Below are 17251 nucleotides of genomic sequence, written 5' to 3'. Positions count from 1 at the left end.
TTAAACAAGTAGATAGGAAATATCTTCTTAATTGACCTTACGAAATCATATCAACCAGCTCCAGTCCCCCAATACACCCAAACACCCGTCGCCTTTATTCCAGCCAGTTTCACATGCATCTTAACACGTATAAAAAGCCCGATCGACATTTAAGAGAAAGAAAAAAAAACAGAATAAGTGATTTTCACAGTTACATGTCCATATCGCCGTCAACCTCAGTGAAGAGCAGACGTGTGCCGTTGCCAGTGACTTGCCAGAGCTGTAGAAAATGTTGTTAGTAAAAAAGCACAGCAAGCTCCTGGAATTATCAAAACTTACGTTCATCTCAGCATATTCATCGATAGTCATGGTGAGGTTATCCTCAGTGAAGCCTCGGGCCAGCACACGCTCACGAATACGTCTCATGCTCATCTCACCTTCCTCACCATCTCCAACGGCAGCAGCACCACTCTCCTTCATGCTGCGGATCAAGTTGTAGATCTTGCTGGATGGGGTGTTGTCGGCGCCCTGCTCGCCATCATTGTATAGAGAAGCCTTACTGATCTCAATGAGACGCAGAGCCTCATCGACATCCTCGCGAACAACCTCCTCGCTGAAGCGAAGACGAGCAAGTGCCTGTGAAAGTCGAACGATACCGAGCAGAGTACGGGGACTGACGTGAGAGAACTGTCTCTTCTTGGACTCGTCGATCTTTTGTCTCTTGCGCATGGCCACATAAGCACCAACCATGTAGTCAGAAACGTTGGTAGGCACAATAGGACGGAATGTGCGTGCCTTGGCAACGTACTGCCGGACCTCGTGGGGAGTGAACAACACGCCGGCTTCTTCACTCTCTGGGTGCTTGTTGTGCATATGGACGTAGGTGACGTGGTGAGCCAGCTCCTCGTCGCCCTCGCGGGACGGGGTATCCAAAAGCAGGAACATGACATCGAAACGAGAGAGCAAAGCGGCGGGAAGGTTGATGTTCTCCACGGGTGACACCCGGGGGTTGTAGCGACCATATAGCGGGTTGGCTGCGGCCAGGATGGAAGTACGGGCGTTGAGGGTAGTTGTGATACCGGCCTTGGAGATGGAGATAGTCTGCTGTTCCATCACTTCGTGAATAGCTGTCCGGTCCGAGTCTTCCATCTTGTCGAACTCATCAATACAGCAGATACCGTTGTCGGCAAGAACAAGAGCACCTCCCTCCAGCACCATCTCATCTGTGACGGGATCTCTCATGACTGCGGCGGTGAGACCGACACCACTGCTTCCTCGTCCGGTGGTGTACACACCACGAGGAGCAACTTTTGTAATGTATCGAAGAAGCTGGGACTTGGCCACACCAGGGTCACCCATCAAGCAGATGTTGATGTCTCCACGAATGTGCATGCCGTCACCCATCTCTTTCGTGACGCCACCAATCAGGAGCAATAGCAATGCCTTCTTGACATCAAGATGTCCGTAAATTTCGGGTGCAATTGATCGTGAAAGGTACTCATACATGTTACCGGAACGCATGTGTTGCTCGATCTTGCGAAGAGTACGGCTGTCCATGCCCATCTCATTGTAGGACTTCTTGTGCTGGGTGATGTGCTGGGCCTCCAAGTATGTGTCAGTCAGCAGGCCAGCGCGAATAGCGCGGAAACCAGTGTAGGGAGTGGGCAAAAAGATGCCTGCGACGTCAATAACGTCACCGGGGTTCAGTTGGCGAGTCAGAGCGCCGTGACAGTGGATAGTCAAAGTGCGAGGAATGTGGCCCACGGGGACTTGGTCGGCCATTTCCTGGATCTTCACCTCCTGGAAGGGAACAAACTTCGATGCACGAGTTGACAGGAAGAGCTGACCCTTCGAGTTGTTTTTCTTACACTCCTCAGACAGACACTCGGTCAGAGGGAGGAATTGTTTGGTGGTGATAGGCTGGAACACTTCGCAACCACAGCGATCGCAAGTGTAGGCGTTGATCTGTACAGCCGGCTTGACATCTGAGACACGGGTGGTGATGCCGCGGACTGTAATCAAGCTACCTAGGTGCTCACCGCGCACATAACGGACGGCGAGGGCTTTGGAATCGCGCTCGGCGCTAGACCCCGAGGGTGTGAGGGGCTTGAAGTTGAGGGTATATCTGCGAGTAAGCTCGGGAGGGAACATGGATGGGGCGGTCGCAGCAGCTTCCATATCGGCCTCCATTGCGGTTTCCATAGTCTCATTTCGCTTCTCACGCTGGGACATGATCACATCAAGGACATCATCCTTGAATCTGTGGAAGGAATAATCAGTTTAGCACCCTGCGCATTCGCATAAAGACAGATTGGACATACGTGACATCCTTTGTTTCCGTAGGCATAACATCATCGACCGCTTGAGAGATAACATCGATATAGCGCTTTGTGTTTTTTTCGATAGATTCGACGAGCTTTAGATCTTCTCCTTCGGGCATGGATTTCTCAAACTATTGCCACCACTGTGAGCTAGAATTTAGTGAGAGTGGTTCATATTGGATACTTACAACTGAAAGATCATCCAACTCAATCAGGATGTTAGATGTATCCCGGTTTGCGATATCCTGCAGAATTTGCATGTACTTGAGCTTCGGCTCCCGGTGCCTCCTTGCTCCTCGGGTGTTTGCCCCATTGGTCTCATCGGCATCATCCATGAAATCATATTCATCACTAGTTTGGCCGTCATCGATGTTCAGATCTTCCAATGCCTCGGTCGCAGCAGCTTCCGAAGACGATTGGAAGGTCTTGAACCCCTTCAAAAAATCCTTGAAGCCATTCAGTTGCGCAGAATAATCCACAGGTGGGGGATACTGAAGGAGAGACATGGTAACCAAGTGCGCTCAATTGAAAACGCAAAGAGTCAATAGTGGGATCGGGAGAGAAATAGAGAAGAGGGTCCGTCTAGTGTCTATCCGAGCCCCTACCAAATTCGTAGGTAAAACGCGAACGCGAGGTCGGGACGCGCTCAAAAATGAGACTAACCCAAATAGGAAAGGTATCAATTCTTCTCGGAGTATTACTTTATCCGCTTATCCTATCGACGTATTCGTCACATGACTCCTCATCGGGCCGAGGCGAAAGAGAGGTCAAGTGTGGAGTCCGGGGTCGTGTCTCTCCGAGTTCACAGTTCCCCCTCCTTGTCCTTTCGGTGCTCACGATCATTCAGCGCTTCAAAATGGCACCCAAGAAGCCTGCTGCGACGGCCGAAGTTGCCCTCACCCCCCTCAAGAACTGTCTTGTTAATCTACCGCCGTCGCTGGTCGCTCTGCTGGTCAATGCAAACACGGTCAGTCTACTAATCGTTCTGTTTCCGTGAAGTATTTCCGGCTAACGTCTAGCTATATCAGACTGCTCAGAATGTCATTATCGAATTACAATATAAATCGACCTCCGGAAAGGCCAATGGAGTTCCTCCGCAGCAGTCATGCTTCCTCGGTTGGACGGGTATGCCGAGCAAGCGTAGGCTTGCGCCTGTCGTTGGCAGAAACGGTATCAACAGTGGATATTCCAGGGAGCAGGACATATCAACCATTGAGCTTGACACTACTTTCGGACGACTTCTTGGTCTCACAGAAGGGCAGAAGGTACAATACACCCCGTGCGTCATTACCCACGTGGGGCGCTAACACTTGCAGGTCGGATTGTTCATCCACCTCGATCCACCCGTTGCACATACGATAAACATTGAGCCATTGACACCAGAAGACTGGGAGAGTATGTCTAAATCATAAACAACTATAATTGAACTGGTACTAACCCGACACGAATAGTCATTGAACTCCACGCCACATTCTTGGAACTTAACCTCTTATCACAAATTCGCGCTCTACCCAATCCTACATACAATGCAGGGCAATCGGTGCATATGCACCCACTCGCATTACATCTCTCTCCCACATCTACCGCCAATATTGTCGTTACTTCTCTTACGCCCGCTCCCTCAGACACCTCCCCTTTCGCCAAGATCGCGCCGGATGCAGAAGTCATAGTGGCCCCCAAAGTTCGATCCAAGACAACCAAAAGCTCTCGGGCAGATAGCCGCAGTGCTACTGGTAGCAGCAGGAAGAGTGCTGGGGGCAGGAGTGCTTCAAGCACTGTACGCCCAAAGAGTGGTCGATCCGACTCCAGCACACGAGGCTCTCTTTACTTGAGAGGCGTGGACCGCTCAGCGACCGCTCAATACTTTGATGGGGAAGTAGAAGATGATGCAAATGAGGGCCTCCGTATTTGGGTTGATCCGGACCTGCTGGTCAGCCATGAGCTGCGTGGGGCGACTTGGGCATGCGTGTCGGTTGTCCAGCCATCCGGTCTCAAATCCCCACCAGATCCCCAACAACAACTTGCTCAAGCCGAACAGCAAAAGTCCAATGATGCCGGCGCCCCTACAACCAAGATCGTAGCTAAATTGTTTCCGTGGGAGGAGGCTCCGGACAATCGGCATGTGGCAATGTCCACCTTGTTGTGCACGGCCCTTGGTGCGGAGAGCATGGTTGGAGGGATTCTCCGAGTCGAAGCAGCACCCCCACAGCTGCATCGCTCGGCAGTCAAGACTCTCAAAGTTTATCCTTTCATAACCGATGCTTCAAAGAAGAAGGACGGGCTGAAGTTCGGTGCTGACACCACGGCATCTCGGGATGCCCTAGCCGAGCGTCTTAAAGTCATCTACGGCAGCACTGGGTCCGACACCGGGCTGTTTTCGGGGGCTTTGACAGATGGAATGATTATACCCAAATCCGAGAATCATCCTTCGGTCTCTTCGTTTGATGGTGCTATTCTTCGCTTTGATCCTCCTTTGAAGGGGTCTTCGGATGAAACAAAGTCAATGTTCGGGTGGTTGCTGGGCTCAGAAGCGAAGCTGAACGTTGAAGTCCAAGCTGAAATCTCCAAACCATTTGACACTAGTTCATCAACGCTACCTATGGAGGACCCTCTCCCAGAAGCTGCTCCTCAATTGGTAGGGATTGATTCTATCATTGAACAGTCATTGAACAACCTAACAAAATCCTCGTCTATCTTGCTTACCGGCGGTCTTGGTGCTGGTAAAACAGCCCTTACCCATCTACTGGCCCATCGCTTAAGACGTGATCATCTCTTCAATGTGAAGTATTTCTCCTGCCGCAAGCTTGTCACAGATGAAACACGTATTTCCAACATCAAAGAGACACTGAATCGCCTCTTCATGTCCGCGTCATGGTGTGCACGTCTTGGCGGTCAGTCAGTTGTGATCCTTGAAGATCTAGACAAGCTTTGCCCAGCGGAGACTGAATTGCAAGTGGGTGGAGACAATGGCCGCAGTCGCCAGAACAGCGAGGTTATCTGCTCTATGGTTCGAGAGTATTGCGCTCTGAATTCCTCGGTTGTGCTACTGGCTACTGCCCAGGCCAAAGAGTCTCTCAACAATGTTATCATCGGCGGCCACGTCGTCCGTGAGATTATCAACATGAGAGCTCCTGATAAGGAAGGACGACGAAGAGTTTTGGAAAAACTTACTAGCGACGATAAACCTACAGAAAGCTCAAACGGGCATGTGAGGGCTGCAAGCTCCTCAACACAAGACTCATGGTTGGACCCTTCAAATCCGGGGAGCCGACCAAGCTCTTCTGGGGGTGATGGGTTTGTTATTGGAAGGGATGTCGAGTATCTAGAGCTGGCCGGTAAAACCGATGGGTATATGCCCGGTGATCTTGTGCTACTTGTTGCTCGTGCGCGTAATGAGGCCCTCATTCGCTCTGTCTCGGATCTCACATCAACATCAAAGATGATAACTCTTGGATTAGAGGACTTTGAAAGTGCCTTGAAGGACTTTACTCCGGCATCTCTTCGCAACGTTACTCTTACCTCGTCAACAACAACATTTTCCTCTGTTGGTGGTTTGTTCGAAACTCGCAAGATGCTGTTGGAAACTTTGCAGTATCCTACAAAGTATGCCCCGATCTTCGCACAGTGCCCATTGCGACTGCGGTCCGGTTTACTCCTATATGGATTCCCTGGTTGCGGTAAGACAATGTTGGCCAGCGCAGTGGCTGGCGAGTGTGGTTTGAACTTCATCAGTGTCAAGGGTCCCGAGATTTTGAACAAATACATCGGAGCCAGTGAAAAGAGTGTGCGCGATTTGTTCGAGCGAGCCCAAGCCGCTCGCCCTTGCGTCCTCTTCTTCGATGAGTTCGACAGTATCGCACCCAAGCGTGGCCACGACTCCACCGGTGTCACGGATCGTGTTGTCAACCAGCTGTTGACACAAATGGACGGCGCGGAAGGTCTCTCGGGCGTTTACGTGCTAGCAGCAACGTCACGACCTGACTTGATTGATCCTGCGCTCCTTCGACCTGGCCGTCTCGACAAGTCCCTGCTTTGCGGTATGCCCAACCATGCAGACCGTGTTGATATCATCCGCTCAGTGAGTGAAAAGCTCAAGATGAGTGACGAGGTCACGTCTCGTCTAGGTGATATCGCCGCCGAGACCGACGGATTCTCCGGTGCAGACCTGCAGGCTGTCGTATACAACGCCCATCTCGAGGCCGTCCATGACGCCCTGGGTGATCGTTCTACCGACACAGCCAAGCCCAGTGCCAAATCCAACTCCGCTAGTGCTTCTAGCAAATCCTTCATCCAGTTCCTCTACTCTTCTTCAGAGGAAGCATCCGGGTCTGTCTCCATGCCAGCTCCGGCAGTGATTTCAGCCAAACTGGAAGCAATCAAGAACTCGCGCCGCCGCCAGCGCCAACTCGAGCAGGGACCTTCCGGTACGAACGCCGTGGCCCCGGTGGCTAACGGCACTGAACCTGATGCAGACGAGCTGCGTGAGGATATCATTGTCCGCTGGGAGCATGTCGAGCGCTCATTGGCTACCACGCGTGGTTCTCTTCCTCCCGCAGAGCGTAGACGTCTTCAGGGAATTTACCGTGAGTTTGTCGCGGGCCGAAATGGTGAGATGCCTAACGGTGAGGCTGCCAACGAGATTGGAGGCCGAACAAGTCTGATGTGATATATTTTATGACTTGACTTTTGTACACTGTATATATGAACATATATGTATGCTCGCTTGGTTATTTGCCTTCTATTCCTGTATTTATCAATATTGGTAAATGGACATGATATTATACATTTGACTGTTGTCGTATGGGGTATTAGATGAGAGGATCAAGCTCATCTGGACAATCTTGGCACGCCTGTGGCATTCATAAAGCTTCAGCTTGTAGATTGGTTCGTTTTGCTGGTATTTATAGCGAATTCGAAAAGAAAACAAAAGTATAAAGGCAGTTGAATTTCACGTCTGTCCATTTGCTAAAGAAATTAGGGCTTAGCACCTTCCAAGTTTGACGATAATTAAACATAGCATACATAGACAGTACCCAACAACACAGAACAACCCACCCTCAATTTTTATACTTAAAATTACGAGCAGCATATATGGAACACATGATACTATTCATATCCAGCGAAATACACGAAGAGACAGGAGAGTTATGTTGCCATGAAGTTATTCAGCTATTGTAGAATCCCATAGGGGCAACTGTGAAAAGTTCCTGGCCCCTATGTGAGCTCGTGCCAATCGTCGGGGTGCACCGCCCATTGGTAGAAACACGGTCAAAATATCTGCGAAATCGTCCAGCAGTGCTTGTAGCTGTTGTTTATGGCTGCCACTTTCGTAGTATATCGTGATTCCATTGGTTGTCTGGGTTTCGGGCCCACGAGCCTCTCGCGGGGGATATTGCGCTGGCTCCCTGTCGACTGCTGTTTCGTGCGCGTCAGAATGGACCCTAAAGGCTTGAGAACATTCGTGCAGATCGACGAATCCGACGAATGTGTGGCGTGGCGAGTATACTGTCAGACAGTGAAGATGGGTGGACTTCAAATGTTTGAGGGCTAAGCCGCTAACGCTCTGGAAAGAGTCGCTCATCTTCGACTTTCGATTTGAAGTCGTGGAATCCCAGCCTCGTCCACCACGACCCATTGGAATTAATAGCACCGAACGCCCTTGTTTCGTGCGTCACCGGATACCTAGGTATTGCCAGCGGCGTAGATAGTTTTGGGTTTGTTGCCGCTGGTTTGGAAGGTTCTTGGATAGGATCGTGGCCGCTGGTGCTAGCTTAAGTTCTGCTAGCTTGGTTGAGCGCCAACTTGGAGCTATTCGTATGGCGTGACTTTGGAGTTGTATTAGCTTAAGTCGGGGTTATACTTCTTGAGAAAGGACGCTGGCCTGCGTACCTATTGCTAGCTTCGATGTGGTCGACATACCAGTCGATAACGTGGCTGATGCGAAGGGCCTGAGTTTGGAGGGAGTATAATCGGAGTCTCTTTAAGTTGTCGATAAATGGACTGTCAGAGAACTTCGGTCCGTTCGGATTTTGTCGAGCATGTCTGAGCTGCACCCCGTGAGGGCATCAAAATCCACGGCAGTCCACATGGTAGTGTAGAAGAGCCAAATGCACAATGGAGGAGGTGATGCATGGGTACTAGCTCATGTGAAGGCTGGCAGTATCGGAATATGACACCGTAACGTGGGTGAGCGATTTCGCTCTTTGACAGTTAGAGCTTGAAGAATGAATGAGAGGGACCGGACTTACAATCCCGCGTCAAGTTCGTACTGATGACAGATCCAAGCCTTGGAGATATTACTCAACCAACTCTGTTCTGGTAACTATCTCGAGCTCGTACCCGGTGGTCAAGTCCGGGGAGCAGAACTTAAATATAACAAAACCTGTATGTCATATTGTTGGCATTCAGAACTGAGACCAGATCAGAGATAGATAAGCCTTACCAATGGGCTGCCAACCCCTCGAGAACCAACCCCCACACTACATAAACCTCTCTTGCCATCTTCACCAAAAGCACCAGCAGAAGGCTCCCCCAGACATAGTCCAAGTTCGCTCATTGGCTAGCTGCTGAGCTCCGGCTCCAGCAAAGACACCAGCACGAGCGGCACCCAAGGACCCTATCAGAATCAAAAGTCAGCCGAGTCCAATCCAAATGAAGTAAAAGAAATTTCATCTCAGATAGAACATGTGAAATAAGAAAGAAGTGAGAATAATTGAGAACAAGCTGAAATCAAATTCAAACCAAGACAAGAGAGGCTGAAAGTAAAAATGAAATGGAATTGACTTACCAACGTCGTCGGCGCGACGGAGGACTCGGAGCGTCACCATAGATCAAGATTGGGGCGGGGGTAGGCTTGCCCCGGCGCTCCGCAATCGATCCCATGAGTGCGCGAGTCTCCTGTCGCTGACGGTGGGCTTCGTACCCTGGGATCTGCTGGTAATCAGGAGGAATAACCGGAGTCCTAAGATCGGCAAACCGGGGGGTCGCAGCCCGACAGCTGGCCCCGTAGTGGGAGGTTACACTGGTCTCGGGGGCAGCACATACCTCATCGGTGAATTGGGAGGTTGGAGGCCCCATCTCCATAGACCAGCGGTCCGACAACACGGCCATCTCGATGGCCTCCATTTTGAGTGGTGTTTGTTGTTCGTGGATTGCCTTTGCAGACGAAGAAAAAAAGAAAAACAACGAAAAGAAACGCGGGAGGGAAGATAGAAAGAGAAGAGAAGATAAATGGGTTGGGGACAGTTTATATAGTCCCCAACCAGCCCCGAAGAGGAAGGGTCGACCGGCCTCAAAAGCGAAGCTGCGGCTATGTGTACAGCCGGTATCGACCTTGATCGCTCCTACCATCTCGAGCATAAAAGGTGAGACACCATTGAGAAAACCGGCACATCGCACTACTGTTTTGTTATATAAGGTGCTCAATCTATTCCATTAAGGCTGGCCATGTTCCATGTTGTGGTTTGATCAAATTTCGAGTAATATAAAAGGCTTCACTCTTTCTCTAAAGCCTTGCTGACAAGACGTTCAAGCTTGTTCCACTCAGCAGAGAGGACCGCCTTGGTCTTGCTAGGATCAAGGCCATTGGCCTTGAACTCATTGTGAACCTGTACGAACTGATTTCCAACAAGCTTCTTGAAACTAGGCACTGTGCAGCTCTCTGCCTGAGTGCTAGTAAGTTCAGCGAGAATATACCAAATCAAGTAGTGAAAGTTCAGCTTGAAGCCATTTATCTGGACAGGATCTTTGGGGTCGGGCTGGAAACCCTCCTGGGAGATGAAGACAGTAAGCCTGACCAGGCTCCATGCATGAATGTGTCGGATGGGATGGGCCTTGTCATAGACAACAGGATCGATTCGTAGGTATCGAATGGCAGCGTGAATGAATGCCCGGGTGAAGTTACCAGCTGTTAGGAGAGATATGATCAGCTTGTCACGTAGAGAAGCATATGGCTGACGGGTGAGAGGCCAGAGGGCTGTTTCATGAAGCTTGTGCATAGCAGCTTCCAACTTTTCGATTGCTTCTGCTGACTCCGTGCTAGTTGCAGTTGCTTTCTGTAGGAGCTCCAGGGCTTCCCGCTCTGCCGTCTCTAAGGGCGTCATGTCTTCAGGAGTAGACAAGAACCGGTCTTCAAGGGTTTCCGCTCCCATCGCACACTTTGTGCACTGGCAGTCGAAGAAGTAGCGTTCTTTCAGTTCGTTGCGACGGATGTCGTATGGTGTCGTGGTGTCGATATAGGAAATGAAGATTTGCTCGCCCTTTTTGATGGGATGTATGGCCTTGACGTACAGTTCTTCACCGTCAAATCCAACGGTGGAGTTGTAGTCACAGCTGTGGTTGATCAACCCGGCATATGGATGCATGTAGAGGCCAATGCGGTCATACATGGAGGTGGTAAGGTTGAAGGAGTTGAGATCCAGCTGTAAATGATAGTTAGATGAGAAATATGTGAGGTAAGAGGTGTAAGGTTTAAATCAATTACCTTGGCAGCATAAGAAGCAACAGTTCCTTCATCCACATCCGTCCCTGAGTAATTCTTGACAGCTTTTGCCGTCAGGTTAATCCTGTCAAGCTGGCCCTGGCTCTCTGAGATCTCATTGATATGAGTCTCCAGGCCATCAAAGACCTTAGACTCTTCAGAATCGTATTTGTTACGCGCAGTGCGCAGCACTATGCGCAGGAGAGCACGGGCATTGTTGGGAAGCACCATAGGCTTGACCTTTTTGAAGATGGGACATTCAAGAGAATGTGCAAACTTCCAGTCCTTAGATTGACACGCCTAATTACCAAGTATTAGAAGATCAAACGATATAATCTTTGGTAGGACGAGAAATATGAGACAGCAAACGATCTATCCCTATAAAAACTCACCCGATCACAATACTTAACGACACGACATCCCGTGCAAGCCTTCAACTCATTTCCTGTTTCCACTTGTCTCTTTCCGAAGCACCCAGCACATGTGTCTTCTAAACGTGGAGAATCAAGAATCGCCACAAATGGTGTTTTGATGTGCAAAACATCTTCACCAGGGTTAATGTCTGTTGTCGCAAACAGGCCATTCCCCATGCCATTGGGGTCAGGCTGTGGGACCGTCCTGGTCATCACTGAAGGTAGTGCAGGTCTTGATGCCATTGTGGGTGATCTGAATATAGGTGTAAGGATTGAAGATATAACGATCAGAGTGGATAGTCGTCCACGTGGGCAGGGCGGTGAATATTCGTCATTGTATTTGAATCTCTTGGCATTTATAGAGGAAGATGGATAGATTCTCTCACATACTCCCACAAAGAGCAGTCTGATGAAAAGATCTTGAAATTTCTCTTATAGCTCGAATACCTATAGAATAACTGTTAGTTAAAAGTTCCTCGCCAAGCATATTATTGGCACCTTGGTGGCTAGCGTCCTACATTATATAAGCAGCCTAAGCCCAGATCCATGGATGTTGAGGGCAGGCCGAGAGAGAGAGAGAGAGAGAGAGAATATTAGTGTAAACTCCTACGACAGTCGTAAACTAGCTCTATATATGTGAGATAACTACATGGGTATGAATGCAGGCAAAGGAATACTGCATAGACACTGAAGATCTACAAATCCTTCTCAGCAGGAATCCATACTAGTCCAAAATCCAGAGAAATGTAGTAAGATAAAGTCGGACTCGAGACAATATCTCGGTGAATTATTAAATGTACATATAGCATAGCTCATTAAAGTACATGGACCCAGAGACTCGGGCCTCAACCAGGTAAACATTAGACATGAAAAAGCCTAAACTCAAGACCTAGAGCATAGCCGCAAAAGCAACAGCAACAGCAGCACCTAACGGCGCAGCAGTAATCAAAGGCTTCGCAGCAGCCGCAACACCACCGGCAGAAGCAGTAGTCGAAGCAGTAGGGGTAATCCTGACCAGCGAAGTCGAAGCCGTCGCATCAGCGGTGAGAGCGTAGACGCCATCGGTGATAGTAAGAGGCCTATAGGTAATCAAAGAGGACGGGATGGACTGTGTGCTAGAGGCAGAATCGGAAACGGTGGTAGTGCCATGGATGCCGGTGTATGCAAGACTCCAGCTGCAGACAGCAGATTCCGAAACACGGGTGAAGCTGCATGACTCGATGGCGGTTGCGTGGGCCGTAATACCGCTGGTAACCATAATTGCTTCGAGGGAGACGCTGTATGTGGCATCGCCCTGGATTAGGGTTGCAGGATGTTCTAATGCGCACTTGGATGCGCCTGGCAAGCAGGCGATCTCGTAGGTTGTGGCGTACTTGTCGATGCCAACGACCCGGCCTGCGGTGCTGGTGTAGGCACCGAGATCGGCACCGGCGGAGTCATTGTCGATTGCGAAATAGCTGATCGTTGTTGTGCCGGGCTCGGCGGCTGCAGCCAGAGCTGCTAGGGCAGAGAAGAGGAACCAAGATGAGCGCATATTTTCAGGATTTGAAGGTGAAGGGTTTCAAGGCCGTAGATTAGGGAGAGTTGGGGCTGGGCAGAAGAAAAGCAGTCAGAAAGCAGAGGGGGAAAAAACTAAAAGGACTGTTATGCTGCCTCATCGCTAGCGTGCCCAATGGGTGCCGAAAAGAGTCACGGAGATCCGGAAGCCAAGCATCCTTTGCATACGAGTGTACTCCGTACGGGCGACTAAATATGCCGCGGGGTTTATTCCGGCTGACTTAGCATTACCGGCTGAAACTAGTTATATCGAAACACTACGGAGTAGTGAGCTGTGATTTCAATTTTTCGAGAATAGTACGCAGGTGTATGGGGGCCAGGGGTCGGATGCGGTTATGTATGGTATTGGTGCCTGAAAGTTTCGATAGACACCTAAATTAAAACTGGCAGAAAATAAAAATACCTGAATTACCATAATACAGCCCTTAGTAAGCAAAGTACTTGAATTCCTCAATTCCTCAGGTCAGGTCGATAAGACCAACACCTTAAAAAATGGGCATCAAATGTGACACCCATATAACTCAGGATGCAGATGAGCTGACCCCTGTCTCTAAAGTTGAGCTGACCGGTGGCCCCACCTAACCACGTGATTTGTTTTATCTTATCTACACCGGTCAGCTCAACACCTCTAATCTATAATTTAAACATTGTAATACTGACTTCTTTAGTATTACATTATTAATTCATTCAAAACCTATTATTAAACACATCGTCACAATGTCAGTCAAGGCTTCCAAAGCATGGAAGCGGTATATGGAGGTAGACCTTGATGACCTAGAGCTTCCCCCTATCGAACAGAACGTGAGACCAAACTAAGGGAAAAAAAACCATTACAAATGCATTATATATACTAACAACCACTACTAGGTCAACATACAGGACCTAGTGTACTATAACGAAGCTTACTGCCGAGCTGACGGCTGTCGCGTCCGGGTATTTCACTTTGACGTTAAAACTATACGGTATAAATCATTATTAATATATTTCTCTAGACCAAGTTCACCCTCTTCGCGAACCTAAAGACCCATTATAAGAACAAGCACCCTAAGGTCTTCAGCAATTTCGCCTTCTCATCGATTGGTAGGCCAAGGGGGGAGGTAGTGTCCGAGTCGATTGGTCAGTTTTAATCTATTATTAATTTATTAATACTAATACTTTATAGGCTGGTTCGAGGAAGTTATAGCAGCATACGACCGCCGTATGGCTGCGCGCGCCCTAGCAGCTATAAAACCACCCGTGCCGACCAAGACAGTTAAAGGAGTTGTATTAGTGAGTTTAAGTCATTAATAATACGTTATTATTCTAATCTTTTGCTTAGACCAATGTGACCGCTATGATGGCTATTATCAATGCCGACCACCCAAAGGTCCGTATGCCATGCGCCGCGTGTAAACGTGACGGCCAAGCCAAAGGTATATATAAAGGAATAAGGTATTATAAAGTCATTACTAATATATTATAAGCCTGTGGTAAATTCGACCGCCAAGCTGAATGCGACCTGTTCGACTACTTTACCCTGGAGGACGAAGAATCGGAGAGCTAGCTGAGCTGACCGGTGTGACTATCACATGACTTGGTGGGGTCGGCTCAACTGTCGTCACCATATAACTATATGATACAAATCCCATGATTCCCGAATTTCAGGCATTGAAGCCTTCCCACTACCCAATCTTATACGCTTGCTCTAGCCGCGGTTCGAATCGAAGCTCCCCTCGACTATGAATAGCTTCACTATTATAAGACAAGGTGATATGCCCTGTCGGAGGGGGCCTTATCATAGAAATGGGCGATAGGCGATAGAGCTTTATTTATAATATACTATATACAAAAAGGCGGTAGGAAATCAGGCATATTAAGGCACTAATACCATTACAAACCTTAACTATCCGACCCCTAGCCGCCATACACCTACGTAGTCTAGTTCATTACTGCCTTCTTGAAGCATTTACTGATTTTAACTTCTCTTTTATTTGTATACTATACATTATAATACAATTCAACTCAGATTCAGTTCAGATTCAGTTTAGATTCAGTTCAGATTCAATTCAGATTCAATTCAACATGGTACTTGTGAAGTGAGAGTGCTGTCCTTGGAACCCTGACTCTTCCCCACTCCCCCACTCCCCACATTTTCTTTTCCATCCAACCATTTTCATCAGTTCCGCCAAGATCACTGTATCATTTTCATCATGAATTGTGACTTGGTTCTCGGACATTGAGACCCTTCGGGGATTTGCCAGGGTCCTCCCGGAGGGTGATCCTGCTTTCAACTGGCGCTCTCTGACGCTGATTGAGGTCGACTCAAACGATGTTCCTGGGATCGGTAAGTGCATGGTGCATTAAAATTTGTATAAAACGAGCCTTCACGATGGCAAGCTGAAAAAAAACATATAACACAGTGGCAGCCGGCAAGCAAGCCAACAATAACCTCCCACGTGCTTCTTGGGATGACCAGCCAGGCCCCTCCCATGGCCAGCCTCTGGCTCTTGCTCAGCCAGAACGGCAAAAGCGGGACGAGTTTACAAAGGAAAAGGTACGCTAATTGAGAACTTAGAAACAAAATAATGCTGACTTCGTTGCCCTTCAGTGCCTAGTAACGCCAAATGCGTCCTGACCAGACGTGACCAACCCGGGCTTCAGTGTGCGCATATCGTGCCACACAAACTAAACGGTTCTAGCGCTCTTGAAAACTCCTGGAAATGGCTCGAATGCTTCTAGGGTAATTATCGGGTTACTAGTTCTAGGCAACCGACTAGTTGATTAGGCTTTTGTTAAGCTCTCAGAGGAGGCCAAAGAAAGATACTTCCGACCTAATCAAATATTCGCAATTCCTAACGAGTTAGCGCCGCGCAAAGTACTACCTAGATGACGAGGGGAGATCATCCCCTTCGAAGGCGCTAGCCTTACAGAGTTTGGTTCCATAGAGGACGGGAAATGCTACGCTAAGTTAGGTCGTTCGAGTAAGGTGATAGCTGGGATTTGCCTTAGCGCTTAAGCTATCTACAAATGCCCCGCTCAGGATGGTATACGATACGACCACGATAGCAATACCATCGACGTTACGAAGAACCTTACGGACGCTTTCGTTATCATAAGTAGAGTGTCCGATAAGGCGGGTCGAAAGCAATGTTCTTTTATTAAGGAAGGAGATTCGGGCGCTTTTGTTATCAATACTAATAGGGCCGTTACGGGTTTGCTCCTCGGGGGGCTTATCGATACGCATAATTATAACTGTTATATTAGATTGGCTATTAGTATGTCTGATGTCCTAGAATCTATCAAGCTAAGGGTAGGGAAGTCTATATCCCTAAGTCTCCCTAATTAATGTCTTGCCATTAGTTCCGGTTTCTTATTATATCGTTTCTAGTAGCTAAGTCTAGTCGACCGACTATCCCTCTTTCCTTTACATTAGCCAATCCACTATCTTTATTCTCTCATTCTTCAATAATACTATTGTTCAAAATTTACTGTTTATCTAGGTCATAGGAAAACAAGGAAAACAAGTGAGCTTGCGTTGGCTTCGCCAGAAAGGCTACTAGTCAACAGCACCACGTAGAGGTCCAAGCTCGTGGCTGTTGGATCTTCTGGAACATCGAGAACAGTCCCAGAAGACCCCGGTCTTGGTGGATGACCGGTCTTAACGTAAGATGCATCTTGCTGATCACTCCGCTCAAGAGTCGACTGTCGACCTTTCTTTTCTTTTTTTTTTTTTTTTTTTTTTTTCCCCCAGAGAAAGAAAGCTACTCCTCAATGTATTCACTGGAGGCTTCATCCATGCCAGGTAAATCCCGGGCCTTTGAAGGTGACGGCGACCTGATTGGGACTATAAAAGGCACGTTCTCAGTGAGGCTACGGGTTCCCTTGCTGGGGTATCCTCTTGGCGATGTGGGAACCAATCTCTCGGGGAACATGCGAGCCTCCTTGATTGGGGATCTTGAGCCTGATTCAACGGCGACAGAGTCACTGTCGGAGTCTATATCACTATCCTCGTCTTCACCAGCTCCTTGCATAGCAGCGATCCGAGTCAGATTCCATTGCATCGTAAGGAGCTCTTCGGATGGCAGTGGGTGAGTTATTGGGTTTGCCGTGGTTATAGTGAAAATGTACCTAGAGGAAATCACGCCTAGCGTCTCACAATAAAACAGATATCTATTTCCGCCTGGCGATGTGTTGTATCCTTGGGTGTGACTCGGATACGGGTGGGAGAGGGCGGGGATGTAGTCGGTCCGCTTTTCACCTTCGCGAAGAGGTAACAAATGGAACGCAATATCCATTTTAGTGTTCTGCTGGTATGTCCTTATAGGACGGAAAGCGAATATGCAGTTATCCCAATAGTTATGCTCTTGGCTTCCAAGGGTAATCAGGTTCTTCACCTGTTCGGTATTAAATAGACCCCGGTGATTCGAGTAGCTCAGCTTTCTATTTAAAGCTCCGGATGCAAGGACCACTTTACCTAGGATATAGGGCATCTATTCAATGGTCTCGCGTTTAGCTAAAAAAAA

The 17251-nt window shown here is 48.6% G+C and overlaps 8 protein-coding genes across 8 annotated transcripts; 2 read left to right on the top strand and 6 right to left on the bottom strand.

Annotated features, from left to right (window-relative positions):
• Positions 1 to 190: 190 nt before the first annotated feature.
• Positions 191 to 2806, bottom strand: N7516_006212 (DNA replication licensing factor MCM7; the record flags this gene model as incomplete). Its single annotated transcript, XM_057218932.1, has 4 exons — positions 191 to 259; positions 319 to 2239; positions 2301 to 2431; positions 2489 to 2806. The coding sequence occupies 4 exons, from the start codon at positions 2804 to 2806 to the stop codon at positions 191 to 193; spliced, it is 2439 nt and encodes an 812-aa protein (XP_057073023.1).
• A 350-nt stretch (positions 2807 to 3156) lies between these two features.
• Positions 3157 to 6966, top strand: pex1 (AAA family ATPase peroxin 1; the record flags this gene model as incomplete). The annotated part of the gene is made up of 4 exons (XM_057218931.1): positions 3157 to 3267; positions 3329 to 3565; positions 3617 to 3695; positions 3752 to 6966. The coding sequence occupies 4 exons, from the start codon at positions 3157 to 3159 to the stop codon at positions 6964 to 6966; spliced, it is 3642 nt and encodes a 1213-aa protein (XP_057073022.1).
• A 495-nt stretch (positions 6967 to 7461) lies between these two features.
• Positions 7462 to 7935, bottom strand: N7516_006210 (uncharacterized protein; the record flags this gene model as incomplete). Its single annotated transcript, XM_057218930.1, has 1 exon — positions 7462 to 7935. One exon carries the CDS (start codon positions 7933 to 7935, stop codon positions 7462 to 7464), a length of 474 nt encoding a protein of 157 aa, XP_057073021.1.
• Positions 7936 to 9083: 1148 nt separating this feature from the next.
• Positions 9084 to 9425, bottom strand: N7516_006209 (uncharacterized protein; the record flags this gene model as incomplete). Its single annotated transcript, XM_057218929.1, has 1 exon — positions 9084 to 9425. One exon carries the CDS (start codon positions 9423 to 9425, stop codon positions 9084 to 9086), a length of 342 nt encoding a protein of 113 aa, XP_057073020.1.
• Positions 9426 to 9793: 368 nt separating this feature from the next.
• Positions 9794 to 11435, bottom strand: N7516_006208 (S-adenosylmethionine-dependent methyltransferase; the record flags this gene model as incomplete). Its single annotated transcript, XM_057218928.1, has 3 exons — positions 9794 to 10720; positions 10783 to 11079; positions 11172 to 11435. The coding sequence occupies 3 exons, from the start codon at positions 11433 to 11435 to the stop codon at positions 9794 to 9796; spliced, it is 1488 nt and encodes a 495-aa protein (XP_057073019.1).
• A 646-nt stretch (positions 11436 to 12081) lies between these two features.
• N7516_006207 (uncharacterized protein) lies at positions 12082 to 12726 on the bottom strand (the record flags this gene model as incomplete). Its single annotated transcript, XM_057218927.1, has 1 exon — positions 12082 to 12726. One exon carries the CDS (start codon positions 12724 to 12726, stop codon positions 12082 to 12084), a length of 645 nt encoding a protein of 214 aa, XP_057073018.1.
• Positions 12727 to 13466: 740 nt separating this feature from the next.
• On the top strand, positions 13467 to 15363 carry N7516_006206 (uncharacterized protein; the record flags this gene model as incomplete). The annotated part of the gene is made up of 7 exons (XM_057218926.1): positions 13467 to 13550; positions 13617 to 13682; positions 13742 to 13829; positions 13912 to 14018; positions 14970 to 15072; positions 15149 to 15282; positions 15337 to 15363. The coding sequence occupies 7 exons, from the start codon at positions 13467 to 13469 to the stop codon at positions 15361 to 15363; spliced, it is 609 nt and encodes a 202-aa protein (XP_057073017.1).
• A 1126-nt stretch (positions 15364 to 16489) lies between these two features.
• Positions 16490 to 17023, bottom strand: N7516_006205 (uncharacterized protein; the record flags this gene model as incomplete). Its single annotated transcript, XM_057218925.1, has 1 exon — positions 16490 to 17023. The coding sequence occupies one exon, from the start codon at positions 17021 to 17023 to the stop codon at positions 16490 to 16492; it is 534 nt and encodes a 177-aa protein (XP_057073016.1).
• Between the last annotated feature and the right edge of the window lie 228 nt (positions 17024 to 17251).

The sequence above is a fragment of the Penicillium verrucosum genome (assembly GCF_028828655.1).
Source record: "Penicillium verrucosum strain IBT 35672 chromosome Unknown utg000002l_segment0_segment0, whole genome shotgun sequence".
Taxonomy (NCBI): domain Eukaryota; kingdom Fungi; phylum Ascomycota; class Eurotiomycetes; order Eurotiales; family Aspergillaceae; genus Penicillium; species Penicillium verrucosum.
This window is presented reverse-complemented; position numbering and strand designations above follow the sequence as displayed.